This window comes from Perognathus longimembris, chromosome 6, assembly GCF_023159225.1.
Source record: "Perognathus longimembris pacificus isolate PPM17 chromosome 6, ASM2315922v1, whole genome shotgun sequence".
Taxonomy (NCBI): Eukaryota; Metazoa; Chordata; class Mammalia; order Rodentia; family Heteromyidae; genus Perognathus; species Perognathus longimembris.
In genome coordinates this window covers 73,747,437-73,763,210 of record NC_063166.1, presented here as the reverse complement: position 1 = coordinate 73,763,210, position 15,774 = coordinate 73,747,437, and the positions used below count along the sequence as shown (strand labels likewise).

At 41.0% G+C, this 15,774-nt stretch overlaps 1 protein-coding gene across 4 annotated transcripts in view; it reads left to right on the top strand.

Moving 5' to 3' along the window:
• The window catches only part of Chd6 (chromodomain helicase DNA binding protein 6), a 140,874-nt gene that overhangs the window by 70,921 nt on the left and 54,179 nt on the right, over positions 1-15,774 (top strand). For all 4 annotated transcript variants that reach the window (XM_048349357.1, XM_048349354.1, XM_048349355.1 and 1 more), the window contains 9 exons: positions 15-132; positions 4,390-4,476; positions 4,649-4,783; positions 7,105-7,226; positions 8,522-8,765; positions 9,820-9,996; positions 10,496-10,639; positions 14,038-14,293; positions 15,379-15,589. In XM_048349357.1, coding sequence (XP_048205314.1) covers positions 15-132; positions 4,390-4,476; positions 4,649-4,783; positions 7,105-7,226; positions 8,522-8,765; positions 9,820-9,996; positions 10,496-10,639; positions 14,038-14,293; positions 15,379-15,589 — 1,494 coding nt within the window. The remainder of the gene's footprint in view (positions 1-14; positions 133-4,389; positions 4,477-4,648; positions 4,784-7,104; positions 7,227-8,521; positions 8,766-9,819; positions 9,997-10,495; positions 10,640-14,037; positions 14,294-15,378; positions 15,590-15,774) is intronic.

Genomic DNA, 15,774 nt, shown 5'->3' with positions numbered 1-15,774 from the left:
GTGTCTTTGGATAGTTCCTACTTACATTGTAAATGGGCCACAATGGAAGAGCTGGAAAAGGATCCTCGCATCGCACAGAAGATCAAGCGATTTAGGAATAAACAAGCCCAGATGAAGCACATTTTTACAGAGGTGAAGCAACATATATTTACTTGTCTGCTACTTTTCTTATAGCATTAAATATACTGGGTTAAAGTTTTTAAGGCCAAATGGAAATCCTATACAGGTCTGTTGTTCAGATCACATCAGTAGACGTTGTGCCAATTTGCAGCTAATGTAGTCCAGATTTAAGCCAAAAAAAATAATTTGTCTACCAAAGTGGAGGTCTTCCTCTTCTTCAACACCCGAGAAGCTAGGTTTACAGGTGTGTGCCACTACACTTTTTTTAAAGAAAAGAAGCAAGAGAAAATAGTCTTAAATTGGGCGCAGGTGGTTCATGCCTGTAATCTTAACTACTCAGGATGCTGACATCTAGGGATTATAGTTTGAAGCCAACTCAGGCAGGAAAGTCTGTGAGACTCTAATCTCCAATCAAGCACCAAAAAATCAGAAGTGGAGCTATGGCTCAAGTGGTAGAGCACCAGCCTTGAGCATAAAGGCTCTGAGACAGTATCCCAGCCCTGAGTTCAAGCATCAGGACTGGCACAAAATAAATAAAATAAATCTTAAAATGTAGTCACTAATACCAGAGTGCATCCAGATGTCATCAAATTATAGGAAATTGCTCATATATTTAATTCAGTGTTTGTATTGTGTTCCTCCTTTAGTGATTAAAAATTATTATAGAATAATGTCAGTAAATCCTCTTGTCCAGTGTGTTTGTACTCCAGGAGCTTGTACTCTAAGGGGAAGAAAAAGACTTTAAGAAGTTTGCATATGTCATAAATTTAACAGTGAATAATAATGGAGATAGTTTCTGTAACACTGTCTATGACCTTGACCTAGTCGACATTTTTATTAGTAAGTTGGGAAGCAGTGTTCTTATGATAGAACTAATAACTAAATTTTAGCTTGATCGTCTTCATGCCCATTTTTTCCAATTGTTTTATAAGATGGTCAAGACACTTGTGAGGGAAACCCAGCCTGAGAGGCCGCAGATCCCCACACACCGCAGAGGCAAGGGCTGACATGAAATCCTGACTCCCTCTGAAAACACAGGCTTTCCAAACAGACTGGTGCTCCAAGAAAAACTGGCAAAGTCCAGGTTTGCTGGCTCAGGTTAAGATGAGTAAAATAAGGGAATGAAATTCCAGCATAGAGCATTTACATAGAAGAATCTTGACAGTTTTGAAGCAAGGAAAATGATTAGATAACAGTTCTAGGGAGGAAAGATATTGCCAGTTTCATTATCTATTGAGTTGATTCCATGCCAAGGCATACTAATCGTAGGCTGCCTTACAGAAAATAGAATACTGCTAGGCCTGCTTTTTTGTTGTTGTTGTTCTTCATTTGGATACCTGGACTCAGTGAGGGACTCGCTCTTCAATGTGGGCTGTGTGTGTTGGTCAACACCTGGGCCCCTGGGTCTGGTGCTTGGGGCCTCCTCAGAGTGTGCACATACAGCCGGGAGACCTTGGGCCAAGGCATAATAAACTCAGAGACCGGTGTATAAAAAGTCAAACTCCTAATACCAAAATCGAGAGACACAGGGTAAAAAAGACAAACAATTACAAAAGCAATACTTGCAAAACTGTTTAGTGTAAATCTACTGAACAGCTCATGGGGGGGAAGGGAAAGGGGGAGGGGGGATGAGGGAGGAGGTAACAAACAGTACAGGAAAGGTATCCAAAGCCTAATGTATGAAACTGTAACCACTCTGTATATCAGTTTGACAATAAATAAATAAATAAATAAAATTTTTTAAAAGTCAAACTCCTAATCCTAGCAGCCTGCACAATACCTACAGTTGAGCAACACAGTGCTCTTGTTTTTTCAGCATTCCTGAGATATAATGGACAAAATTTATATATATTTAAGAGGTACATCTTGATGTTTTGATGAACATATATGTTGTGAAACAGTTGCTGTATTCAAGGAAGTTAGTGTATCCGTTACTCCACATAGTGCCATATTTTTCCTTTTCCCTTTTCTCCTTCCCTTTCCCCTACCACTTACGATCTATCTACCCTCTTGTCAGATTTCAAGCATATTCTGCAGCATTTTTGACTGTCAGCACTGTGCTATACATTGAATCTCCAGAACATTCTCCTTATATAACTGAATTTTTTTAACTTTGACTAGCATTTTCCCATCTGCCTTCCATTGTACTTAACTCTCTGCTTCGATGAGCTTGGTTATTTTACATTCCACACATGAGAGAAATCAGTACTCTTTCTATGCCTGGCTTATTTCACGTAGCATGATGCCTTCCATATTCATCTATATTTATCCATGTTGTTGGAAAAATAGGATTTACTTTTTAAAAACCTGAATAGTATTCTTCTCTGTGTGTATGTATGTACTATCAACACTGAGGTTGCCTTCACATCTTAAAGCATTGTGGGTAGTAAATTGGCACAGTATTTATTGGAAGTGCTCAGCATGGTACTTGCTTCATAATTCACTGCCAGCGTTCCATAAACATTAACTCTCTGTATACTCAGGGTCTAGAATCATGACATGTGGAGAATAATTGAAAAAACTGGTGTGTGTTGCTAAGCAAGTACTCTAACCACTGAGCCACACCCTACCCCATCTTGTTTTTGTTCTGTTTTTCATTTTTAACCCAGATAGGAGATTTTTGAAAAGCTGACACAAAGAATCAGATAACTTAGGCTGCTAGAAGAAGCATTTCATACAGAGAGGCAGTTACAGGAAGGAACTTAGGCTCTAAAGATAATGGAAACTTGGTCCCCTGCACTCAGTGCCAACTTGCAGATAATGGCAGCAGGGCTGTGGAGAAAAGGAAGTAAATGCTTATTTTGCCAAACAAAATGAGATTTTGTGCATACTAGTATCTCAAGAAAACTAGTGCTGTCATACTGGCAAGGGAGGGAAAGTGGAACCCAAGAAAGTGGGCTTCTGGATGTAGTCTTGTTGGCAATAATTTAATGATGATAAAATATTGCAAGGAGGAATTAAATATGAAGATAGGTCTAAAAAAAATTCTACATAAAGAATTCCTGCACTGATTAGGCAATGATACTGGTTAGACCCTGAAAGTTCTTTGCTGCATAAGAGGCAGTCTAAGAAGAGCATTTTAGATCAGAAAGACTGGCCGGCCCGCCATTCACTTCACACCACTCTTGTGATCTTGGTCAGTACTTAACCTCTCTAATTTTCCATAAACTAATTTTGACACCTACGCATGCCAGAAGATCATTTTAAGACATAAATAAAAGCACTTAGGATAACTGGGGAACACACATAAAATATTCTTAAGTGTTGCTTATTGTCAATTTGTAAAAAAAACTTTCTTTGGAGCATTATAGATATGACAATAAGTAAACAAATGCTAAGTGTACATCTCTGAATTTTTTACAAAATAAACATACTTGTTAACTATCACCTAAATCAGAATAATTAGTAACCAAGAAACTCCAAAAGAAAAGAAAAGAAAAAGTGCTGGGCACTGTTGGCTCATGCCTATAAATCCCTAGCTACTCATGAGGCTGAGATCTGAGGATCGCAGTTCAAAGCCAGCCTGGGTAGGAAAGACTGTGAGACTTTTATCTCCAATAAACCACTGGAAAACCAGAAACCAGAAGTGGTTCTGTGGCTCAAGTGGTGGAGTGCTAGTCTTGAGCTGAAGAGCTCAGGGACAGTGCCCAGGCCCAGAATTCAAGCCCTACCACTGACAAAAAGGAAGAAACTCCATATCTCTTCCAGTGTTAACTATTGTTAATAAGAAGGGAAAAAAAATCTAGTTCCAAGTTGCCAAGGGAACTCTGTGATGCTTTTTCTTTATTGATGTTAATGACCTGCAGCAGGGAAGACATTGCCTAGCCATCCTGCAGCCTCAAAGATAGTTAGATCATTTAGCTTTAATCATGGTCTCAAGCAAACCCTTTCTGTCTGCATTTTCTGATAGGACTCAAAGCAGGGACCACTTAAAAGTAAAACCCTGAGCCGGGCACTGGTGGCTCATGCCTTTAGTCCTAGCTACTCAGGAGGCTGAGATCTGAGGATTGTGGTCCAAAGCCCATATGAGCAGGAAAGCCCATGAGACTCTTACCTCTAGTTAACCACCAAAATGCTGGAAGTAGAGCTGTGGTTCAAGTGCTAGAGCACTAGCAAAAGAGCTCTGGAACAGTGCCTAGGCCCTGAGTTCAAGCCCCTAGACAAGCACATAAACTCACACACACACACATACACACACTAAAACCCTGGGTGTTAGAACTGAAGGAAGGGAGTTACACTGGTTCATTGTTTCTCCTCTGTTTGCATTAGCCTGACGAAGACTTGTTCAATCCAGATTATGTGGAAGTTGATCGCATCCTGGAGGTGGCACACACCAAAGATGCAGAAACAGGGGAGGTAGGTGTGTTGCTATTTGCCTCTCCTTCAGCATTATCCTTTCTTCCCCCATAACTTGTTTTGTTAATATGTAGCCTTTGATTTAATAGTATCTGTGTGTTGACAGGTAAGGCGCATTTCTCAAAGGTTGACCTAGTGTGGTTGAATTTAAGCTTCTCTCATTTCCCACCAGGAAGTAACACATTACCTGGTGAAGTGGTGCTCCCTGCCATATGAGGAGAGCACCTGGGAGCTAGAGGAAGATGTGGATCCTGCAAAAGTTAAAGAATTTGAATCTCTTCAAGTTCTCCCTGAAATTAAGCATGTGGTAATATATTTATTTATTCCTAATTTGACAGTTATGATGCCATTGGCTCAATTCCTAAGTGCTTTCTTTGTCACTGTCCCATAAGCCTGAAGTTCAAAGTGTTTTCCTCCCCAGGTCAGTCTTTGCCTGTATCCTAGTCAGCTTTACATCTGAGCTCTAGTTTGGTGTGTGTGGCATCTAAAAAGATTAGAAACTGGACACTGATGGTTCACACCTGTAGTCCTAGCTACTCAAGAGGTTGAGATCTGAGGATTGCAGTTCAAAGCCAGTGGAGGCAGGAAAGTCTGTGAGACTTACTTCCAATTAACCATCAGAAAACCAGAAGTGGAGCTATGGCTCAAAGTGGTAGAGATCTAGCCTTGGGTATAAAAAGCTCAGGGACACCTCTGATGTCCTAAGGTCAAGCCCCACAACTGAGTAAAAAAAAAAAAAAAGTTTAGATATGGGCTTAGATTTCTTGGTTGTGTGACTGTCCTATGGAGATAAAATTGTTTTGTTGAAAAGCTACAATTTGGCTGCTAATGGCACATGCCTATAATCCAAGCTACTCGGGAGTCTGAGTGAGATACGAGGGTCACAGTTTAAAGTCAGCCTGGGCAGAACAGCCTTGTGAGACTCCATCTCCAAAATAACCACAAAAAGCAGGACTAGAGGCATGGCTAAAGTAGCACTCCAGCCAAGTTCAGACCCCATTACCTACCACCTCTAGCACCACCACCAATAATAATAGCTACAATTTGGCTATTTTTATTTGTAACCATCAATATAGTTGTTTTTTGGTTTTGCTTTTTGTTTTCAGATCCTAGAGTATTAGCTTAGGCATAGAGATGGGGTTGCCTGCTTTTTGCCAAGGGCCATTTGACATGTGATGCTAGCTAGCATTGATGTTTACATTGCTATGAAAAAGCTAGATTTCCTGAGTTTTGAGTCCTATCTGCAGGCCTTAGCAGGGCCAAACCAGATGATTTCAGGACCTTATTTGGCAGTAGGCTAGGTATTCCCCACCTCTGGCTTAGGGTTTGTCTATAAGGAAGATAATCATGCCTGTCCAAATTTAAAAAAAAAAAGTAAAACTTTTGGATAGGAAAGCTCAATACATAAACATTTATGTTTTCCCCAAAATAAGTTCATTATAATGCTGACAAAATTCTAGTGGGATTTTAGAATTTGGCAAGTTAATACTAAAGTTACACAAAGTAGTAAGTAAGATAGATTATAAACATTACTTTGGTAATGAATTCCCCACTAGCTATAGATATAGTAATTAAAGTAGTGTATTGCTATAATAGGAAAACAAGCCGATGGAAAAGATGAAAGAATCTAGATATACACTTCATAGATCTCTGGGAACTTAATAAATATGAATGTGGCTTCTCTTTTCAGTGTAGAGAAGATTAACTACTTTTAAAAGTGATGTTTCATGTGGAGATATGAAGTGGTAATACTGTCTCTATTTTAAAGGGAATTTCAAAAAATTGCTGTTTAATGATTATGCAGATTTTTTTTTTGGCCTTATGTGCTCACTGTATTTTCCTGAGCCCCAAGGAAATACAAGAACTTCTGTTTATAGAAATAAAAATCAGGGGGCTGGGGATATGGCCTAGTGGCAAGAGTGCCTGCCTCGTATACATGAGGCCCTGGGTTCGATTCCCCAGCACCAAAAATACAGAAAACGGCCAGAAGTGGTGCTGTGGCTCAAGTGGCAGAGTGCTAGCCTTGAGCAAAAAGAAGCCAGGGACAGTGCTCAGGCCCTGAGTCCAAGCCCCAGGACTGGCCAAAAAAAAAGAAATAAAAATCAGGGCTGGGAATATGGCCTAGTGGCAAGAGTGCTTGCCTCATATACATGAAGCCCTGAGTTCGATTTTCCCAGAACCATATCTATAGAAAATGGCAGAAGTGGCACTGTGGCTCAAGTGGCAGAGTACTAGCCTTGAGCAAAAAGAAGCCAGGGACAGTGCTCAGGCCCTGAGTCCAAGGCCCAGGACTGGCCAAAAAAAAAAAAGAAATAAAAATCAACCTGAGTAGTATTAGGTGATAGGCAAATTAAAAATGTAGTAATTTCAAATGTCATAAACCCAGAAATCTTTGTAAAGCAACAAAAGACTTATCAAGATTCTTAGGTAGGTCTGTTTCTCAGCTACAAGTCTTAAACTGTTCTTCATCTGGAGAAATGGTAGAAAATGATGATCTGTTACTCAGAATGTGATCATTGCAATTTGAAACCAGCATCAACACCATGTGAGATTTTGCCCCATTGTGCCTAACTATCTGTGTTAAGGTCCTTACATCCGATCTATAAACTGTTCTTGTCTCCTTCCTAGGAACGGCCTGCTTCAGACTCCTGGCAGAAGCTGGAGAAGTCTCGGGAATACAAGAACAGTAACCAGCTCCGGGAATATCAGCTAGAGGGAATGAACTGGCTTCTTTTTAATTGGTATAACAGGTGAGGAGCCAGAAGCAGCCCAGATGTTTATACTTGGGGGCATATTGTTCCCTTAGCCCTAACAGAGGGTCACACCAAGACCACCTTTATATCAGGTGGTTTTCCAACTAAAAGGAGAAGTTGTTTTTAGATGACTATATGCCTAGGGTAGGGTGGGACTTGGGGAAAGAATCAAATCAAAAGGTTAGGATCAACTTAGATGTAACAAAACACAAATGATCCTGGAAATTTGTCTTCAAGTCTTTACTTTCCACGTGCCCACAAATCTACTACTAAAAATTTCTATGAGAAAATGCTTCTACCAGGCAGCAGTGGCTCAGGCGTGCATGTGTTCCTAGCTACTCAAGAGGCTGAGATCTGAGGATCATGATTCAAAGCCAGTTAATCATTTAAAAAAAAAAATTAGATGTGTAGCTGCAGTGGTAGAACACTTGCCTTGGGATGACAAAGTTCAGGGATAGCACTGATTTCAAGCCAAGGAACAAAGGGAGGGGGGAGGGAGAGAGAAGAGAAGAGAAGAGGGAGGGCAAGAAAGGGAAGGAAGGAAGGGGAAAAAATGCTTCTGGCTTCTAGATGACACTGCTACTTACTTGTAAGTCATATATATAGCAGACTTACACTACAAAACTCAGTGATTAATTTCTTTGGCTTCTGGTTCCTATCAAAATCGATCTAACTGGACTTACATAATTTGATTCAGATTCAGATTTTCTTAACATCTGAGATTATAACCTGTCATAATGATATTTTTTTCATACAACAGCATGTTATAATGCAAAATCCACCTAAATGAGAGTCTGGAGAGCCACTTTCTCATGGTGTGACCAAGAGTGTGGCTCACCCAAGTCATTCAGGTCTTGAGTTACCCTTCTGATCTATGAGGGAGTGAGACCAGAGGTGGCAGCAGGTCTTGCAGGGCCACAGCGCTGATGCTGTGATGCTGGAATTTATTATATGGGCAAAAAAATTGTCGTGTGATAACACATCAACAATAGGCAAGAGGTACTGCACAACCTGTCATCTCTTCATTGTTACCTTGGTAGTTTCGGGGTGTTATTTTTTTTTTTCCTCCCTGTTTTAGTCTTGTCTCCTTGTTGTTGGTTTATATTTTAATCAGTTTGTTTCATCAGTTTTCTCCGATAATACTAAAAGCTAGCCCCAGAGTCTTCTCTGCCAAATGATGGTAACACTACCTTCACTGTGATCATCTTGCCCATGAAAGTGTTTTAGCTGTGACTAACCTTAGAAGTTTCTACCACTGGTAATGAATTATGGACATTTCTTACCCTCCGCAGGAAAAACTGTATTTTGGCAGATGAGATGGGCCTAGGGAAAACCATCCAGTCCATCACGTTCCTTTCAGAAATATTCCTCAGGGGAATCCATGGCCCTTTTCTCATCATTGCCCCTCTCTCAACCATCACTAACTGGGAGCGGGAATTCCGGACATGGACAGAGATGAATGCCATCGTGTACCACGGCAGTCAGATCAGCAGGCAGATGATCCAGCAGTATGAAATGGTGTACCGAGATGCACAGGTGAGCTGCACTCCAGGAGGTTTCAGGACCTGGCCTCTGGGTTACTGTTGGCTTACTTATAGATTCCTATGATTTCTTACTATTCCTTTGTGCTTTGTTTTAATTTATAATAAAACACATGATGGGAGGACATGCTTTCTTAGCTCACTGAGACACACCAGAGGGCTTTTTTTAGGACACTGATAGCCTGGCTTAGTGGTAGGTTTATGAAGTTAGCTTTATATGCAGATTTTACTTGTAATTTTATGTGCTCAGTAAAGGAAGTGAGAAGAAATAATGTATAGTGAGTAGATTCCCAGCCAAGGTATTTGAGAGAGGAACTGAACACACTGGTCAGGGAAAGGTAAAAAGAGGTTTCATATTTAAAAAAACAATAGGATTTTTGAAAAGTTTTTGTTACATATAATCCCATACCAAGTACAGTTATACTTGTCCTAGGTACTAATTTTTTTTATAATTGAAGTAAAAATTAAATGACTCCAATCAGAGAATAGCCAATGTGCTGTCCCCCAAGGCTCCATACACAGTAGAGACACTTGGAAGAACTTTCAGGTATATTCTAACTAATGCAGCTCTACTCCTGAAATGTGACAGCTCAAAAGCAAATGTCTCATCTAGTAACACTTGTCTCAAGTGCATCAAGATGACGTTGAGTCTATGTTAGAACCTGAGTTATAAGGTAAAATTCAGTGAACTAAAAAGTAGAGGATTTCCTTGGATAGTCAAGCTATAGGCATCTGGTTAGATAGTCATTTGGCTGGGGATGATGTGTGAATCACCCCCATCTGCTTCCTGACCATCACAATTAATAAACTAGAAGCTCATCTTTCTCACCTATGTGGAGACACTTGTTCTCTTGTTTCATCAATAGTGTGGGGTCTCTTTTGTCTGATTATCTGGCCTATCCTTACATTCCCTGCCTTTCTCACATGGGGAAAGCAGTGCATGTTGGGATCTCACCTAGGCCTCGGCAGTGAATTCTTCTGCCCTCTCTAATCCAGCAGAATTCAGTAGCCATGGTGTAAAGCTCTGCCTCCGGTTGTGTCATCCTCAGGGAAATCCCCTTTCAGGAGTCTTCAAGTTCCATGTCGTCATCACAACGTTTGAGATGATCCTGGCAGATTGCCCAGAACTGAAGAAGATTCACTGGAGCTGTGTGATCATTGATGAGGCTCACAGGTTGAAGAATAGGAACTGCAAACTTCTGGAGGGACTAAAGCTCATGGCCCTGGTGAGAATGGGTCAGCTTTGTACATAAATAGGTTCCCTTTGTTCCCAGTGCAGAGAACATTCTTAGTTTCGGTTGCCAACAGCTTACTTGCCCATAGTCCTTCTCCAGAGATTGACTCCCAGCAGGACTTGGGGGACTCTGAAAACCATGACATTTGTGACCTGGAAATGTAAGGTACTTCTGTTTGGCTTGATCCTGGGTCCCTGCCTTTTAACATTACTACCTTAGGACAGTACCCAGTATGTGGTGGGTTGCCACTCAGGAAGGTTGAGTGAATGAACTTCAGTGAACGTGAAATTGCTGCTGAATTCAATATGAAAGGAACATTGATCTGTTAATGAACATACTCCTGTGAAGTATTGGCACCGGGCTTTTTATTAAAGAAGAATAGAATTGCTTCAGATTGAGCACAGAGTGCCCGACTTACTGATTTTTCCCCAGTAAAATGTATTCTTGTGTGCCTCAAACACTTTTCATCATGTACTTGTCATCTACGCAGGAACATAAAGTGCTGCTCACCGGAACACCCTTGCAGAACTCTGTGGAAGAACTCTTTAGTTTGCTGAATTTTCTGGAGCCATCACAGTTTCCTTCAGAGACTGCTTTTTTGGAGGAGTTTGGAGATCTGAAAACAGAAGAACAGGTAATAAGGGGCTGAAGGATCAAGGAGACAAGAGGGTTACCTTCATGACAAAGAAGAAGAAGTCATGGAGAAGTGAGCAGGTTTCCACATCTCTGGTAAAATGAGTGTCGTGTCTTTTATGTTGTGGTTTTCTTTATGTTGGACAGCACCACCCGATTGTTAGCAGTTCTTACTGCTGCAGAGCACAGATGAGTCCACAGCCAGAGGATCTTAGTACATTAGGCCTGCTTCACTGGGCTCCCTTGTACATTTGAGGCCCTTCCTTACAGTCTGGCCTCAGGAGCATGGCGTTCCTTCTCCCCTCTCCCCGCCCCCCCCCCCCCAATCCCTCATCCTTCCTCAGAATCTGCAACATATTCCCTGTCTTAATTGTTGCACAGCACACAGGGAGTGAGGAAATGGTGCCACTTGTGTACCTAAAGTAGTTGATTAAGTCCACTTATGCCCAGATTAACTGTATTTCCTTAGTTTTTGAAGGTCATAGTCCTAAGGCTATCAGATTTAAAACTAATTCAAAACAACCAATATTAATAAATATCTACTGCTGGTAAAACCTCTGTGAGAATTACAGAAATAAGTCAGATGGGTTTCAATGTCTTAAGAGGAAGAAATAACAGGGGAGAGGTTGAAAAGAGAAAGGTTCCTTCTATATGACAATCAGAAAAGACTTAAAAGAGAAGGTACAATTTAAGGATGTATTTTCAGTCAGAGGCAGTGACTTCCCCGTGACCCCAACCACTCAGAAGGGAGAGATCAAAAGGACTAAGATTCAAGACCAGCCCAGACAAAAGGTTACCGAGACTTGCATCTCCATAAGTCAGATGTAGTGGTTCATGTCTGTGATCCTTGGTACAAAGAAGGCAATAGTAGGAAGATTGTAAAAATAAAAGACCCCATCTGAAAAATAAATAAAGCCAAAAGGGGCTAGAGGCATAGCTCAAGTGTGGAATACCTTTCTAGTAGGTATGCGCCTTTGCGTTCAAAACCTCATTACTGTAAAACAAACAAACAATGACTTGCATTTTTAAGATAGATAAGTTTTCAACAGGTAGGGAAGAGCAGTGGTGTCTTCTTTGCATAAGAAAAGTTCCAGCATAACCAGAGCCAGGAAGTGTGGTCATCTGGTTGAGCTGAAAATAGGGAGGATCAATTGGGAGGTATCTGAAGCCCAGCATGGTTTGCAATTACATACATTGTTGGGGAAGTCTTGAATGGCAGATGGAAGAATCTGTAGTTCATGCAGAAATCATGCATGGTTATACCACCAGAATGACATTGTTGGTTCTGCAAAATTGATGTAGTAGAGTTATGGGAGTGAATTTAGACATTTACTAACAAGGTCAAGAATACACTCTATGTGGGGCTGGGGATATGGCCTAGTGGCAAGAGAGCTTGCCTCGTATACATGAGGCCCTGGGTTCGATTCCCCAGCACCACATATACAGAAAACGGCCAGAAGTGGCGCTGTGGCTCAAGTGGCAGAGTGCTAGCCTTGAGCAAAAAAGGAAGCCAGGGACAGTGCTCAGGCCCTGAGTCCAAGGCCCAGGACTGGCCAAAAAAAAAAAAAAGAATATACTCTGTGGATCCCTTCTGTTTCTACTCATGGTACAAGTCAGACTTGGAAGTTACTGAATAATCAAACAATTCCCTCTGCATTTGCAATGTCCGTTGGTCCTACAAAAGCCAGCTCCTGTCCTCTCCGTTTTGGACTATTAGAAATACATCCTCTTCTCCCATCGCACTGAATTTGTGGTATGCATTTTTTCTTCTAGACAATGATCTCCTTGAGGACAAAGCCACATCTTCTCCAAAGTTGTGTTTGTTGTATTGACCAGCAAAGTGTCTGGCATGTAGTATACTCTAAATGATTCAAGGTATGAACCAAGAGAAGGGCAAAAGCTGAACCCAGTATGTGACAGGCTGACATTTGTCCCTATCTAGTCCCTGTCTGTTAGCTAGTCATGTCTTTCTCTCGGGCACTTACATAGTAACTCCTCACATATTTGAGGAATTTGATTCCTAAATGCCCTTGATTGGTAAAGTCAAAGTCTTATAAAAGAATTAGGTTTAAAATAGGCTTAGTTAAAAGAAAACCATTAAAATGGCATCAAATGTCTGTACTTAAAAATTGCTTTATTTGACAAAAGTTATATAACGTGTATATACGTATATATACACACACATACATACTATTTAACATGATAGTTTGGCTAAATCGAGCTAAATAACCTGCATTACTCCACCTACTTAAGTTTTGTGTTGAGAACACTCCAGGTCCACTGTTAGAACTAGTCACTGCCATGTCACACAGTAGATCTCTTGAACTTATTCCTTCTGTCTAAAGTTTTGCATTTATTGTTGAACATCTCCCAAAATTCTGTTCTACCTCTGCTTCTGTATTTTAAAACACATTAAATAAAAGCTCTGGAAAACATCTGTTCTAGCAAGTGAGTCTCCTAAGCTACTCTCTGTAAGTCATGTTACATTTCTTCAGGAAGCATTGCCATAGAAGGTTCTGCCCTTTTTTAAAGTTTTTGAACGGCTCTTTCTTACTCGAAACTTGGTTTCTTTTTACTTTCATTTTCTTTTCTTTTCCCATCAGGACTAATCTTACCATTATTTTGTTGTAGCTTTAGGTTAGCTTAGGTACTTTAACTTGAAGTCCTTGCTTTGGCATTATCTTCCTGGAAGAGGAATCCAGTCACCTTGCTGGTTTAGTCATGTGAGTGGAGTCTTTGTCCAGGAATGGGCTGTTTGATGAAGTAGAAAAAGATCATGGTGAATACAAACACTCTCAGGCTTGTCATGCCCTTGATGTGACAGCTCCCATGATGAAATGGGAGATGTCACCATAAACACTTAATTCTTCACATACGGGCAGTTCCAAACACATATGCTGCTGCTTTTATTTAAAAGGCATAGAAGGACTCCATTTCCAAATTGCCTTGAATTCCTCTTCCATTCTTTCAGCATCCAAGTCTTCCCTTTGTTATGTATCATGTGTACCTCCTAACAAGACTTAAAATATTCTTTACTTTATTCCTGTGCTTGCATGTACATGTGCATGCTTCTGTGTGTGTGTGTGTGTGTGTGTGTGTGTGTGTGTGTGTATGTGTGAAGGGGGGGCTGCTTTCTCCATCTTAGAGAATAGGAGCTGTATCTTTCTCCCTTTTTATCTTGTGAAATTGCCACATAGGTCCTTGGTGCTTAAATTGTGCAAACCAGATCCCCTTTTTCTTTCCAGTACTGTGGCATTCTCAGGGATCAATCCATGGTCTTTCAGTTTACAACACAGTACTATGATTAGACACGGAAGAGATTATAGTGAAGGTTGGACTGCTCCAACAATCTTTCAGTTGGAATTGGGGCAGTTAAATAGATCTCGTTTCCCTGAACAGGTAAAGAAACTGCAATCTATCCTAAAACCAATGATGCTTCGGCGCCTTAAAGATGATGTGGAAAAGAACCTGGCTCCCAAACAAGAGACAATCATTGAAGTGGAACTGACCAATATTCAGAAAAAGTACTACCGTGCCATCCTGGAGAAAAACTTTTCCTTCCTGACGAAGGGAGCAAATCAGCATAACATGCCCAACCTCATCAATACCATGATGGAGCTGAGAAAGTGCTGCAACCATCCCTATCTGATCAATGGTGAGTCAGGCCAGCAGGAAGTAACTCAGCAGCAGCTTGGGTCTCTGCCAGAAGCCAGTGATACTCAAAGATCTCATGTGCAAGTTTTCATTAGATGCTAGAACATACTTTTTTCATAATATAGAACTAGAGGTTCAAGGAAGTTGCTTGTCTTAAGTACCATAGCTAAAAAAAATCTGCAGAACTTACTTTGAAACAAACTGCTCTCAGTGTTCAGCTCCTATAGTTCTTCTGACACCTCGCTCCCTAGGAGCAGGTGCTGCCCTTACATACAGTCTAGCCCACATAATTGGGTGCACGGAAATGTGTCCTATCACTTCATTGGATGGTGATTCTGCAATGAGGTTAAAACTCTAGATAAATGAACCCTTATCTATACTAGTTAGAGAAGATTTGGGGAAAGTTTATTTTGTGGTTGTTTTTGTTTTTTGCCAGTCCTGGGGCTTGGACTCAGGGCCTGAGCACAACTGTCCCTGGCTTCTTTTTGCTCAAGGCTAGCACTCGTTACCACTTGAGCCACAGCACCACTTCTGGCCTTTTTTTTATGTATGTGGTGCTGGGGAATCCAACCCAGGGCTTCATGTATATGAGGCAAGCACTCTTGCCACTAGACCGTATTCCCAGCCCTTTGTTGTGTGTGTGTGTGTGTGTGTGTGTTTTAAGTGAAATTTTTTTGAGAAATTTGTACATCAAAATGCAATCTTGTGATGACCATATTCCCAGCCCTTTGTTGTGTGTGTGTGTGTGTGTGTGTGTGTGTGTGTGTGTGTGTTTTAAGTGAAATTTTTTTGAGAAATTTGTACATCAAAATGCAATCTTGTGATGACCATAAGTATGCAGGACTGGAAGATTTCCTTACCTGAGTGTTTTAACCTTTCAATCCTTTCATGTTCTAGTGGGAATTCTCATTCTTTACAAGGTGGCCTTCCAGGCACAGACAGTAGCAAACACCCAGCATGTCTTCACTGGACTGAGAATCCAGGAATCTAAGAGCCCCCTTCATTTTTCTCAGGTTCTATAAAGTAGAGAACAGCTTTTATACTTACACTTGGTTTAAAGAAGAGTTTTGTTCCGTTGCTTTACAGGGGCAGAGGAAAAAATTCTAGAAGATTTCCGAAAAACCCACAGCCCTGATGCCTCTGACTTTCAGCTGCAGGCCATGATCCAGGCAGCAGGGAAGCTGGTGCTGATAGACAAACTGCTCCCTAAGCTGATCGCAGGCGGCCACAAAGTGCTCATCTTCTCCCAAATGGTGCGCTGCCTTGACATCCTGGAAGATTACCTCATCCAGAGGAGGTGAGATTGGTCAGAGTGCTGGTCCTACACTGGGCATTCATCCACTGATCCGTTCAGAGATGCTGCTGTTACAACATGACATTCAGAAGTGATAAGAGATTCTCCCCTTGAATACTAAAATTCAGAATTAATTGTATTACCAAACAGATCCAAGCTTAACTATTCAAAGTGAATTTCACAGCTTA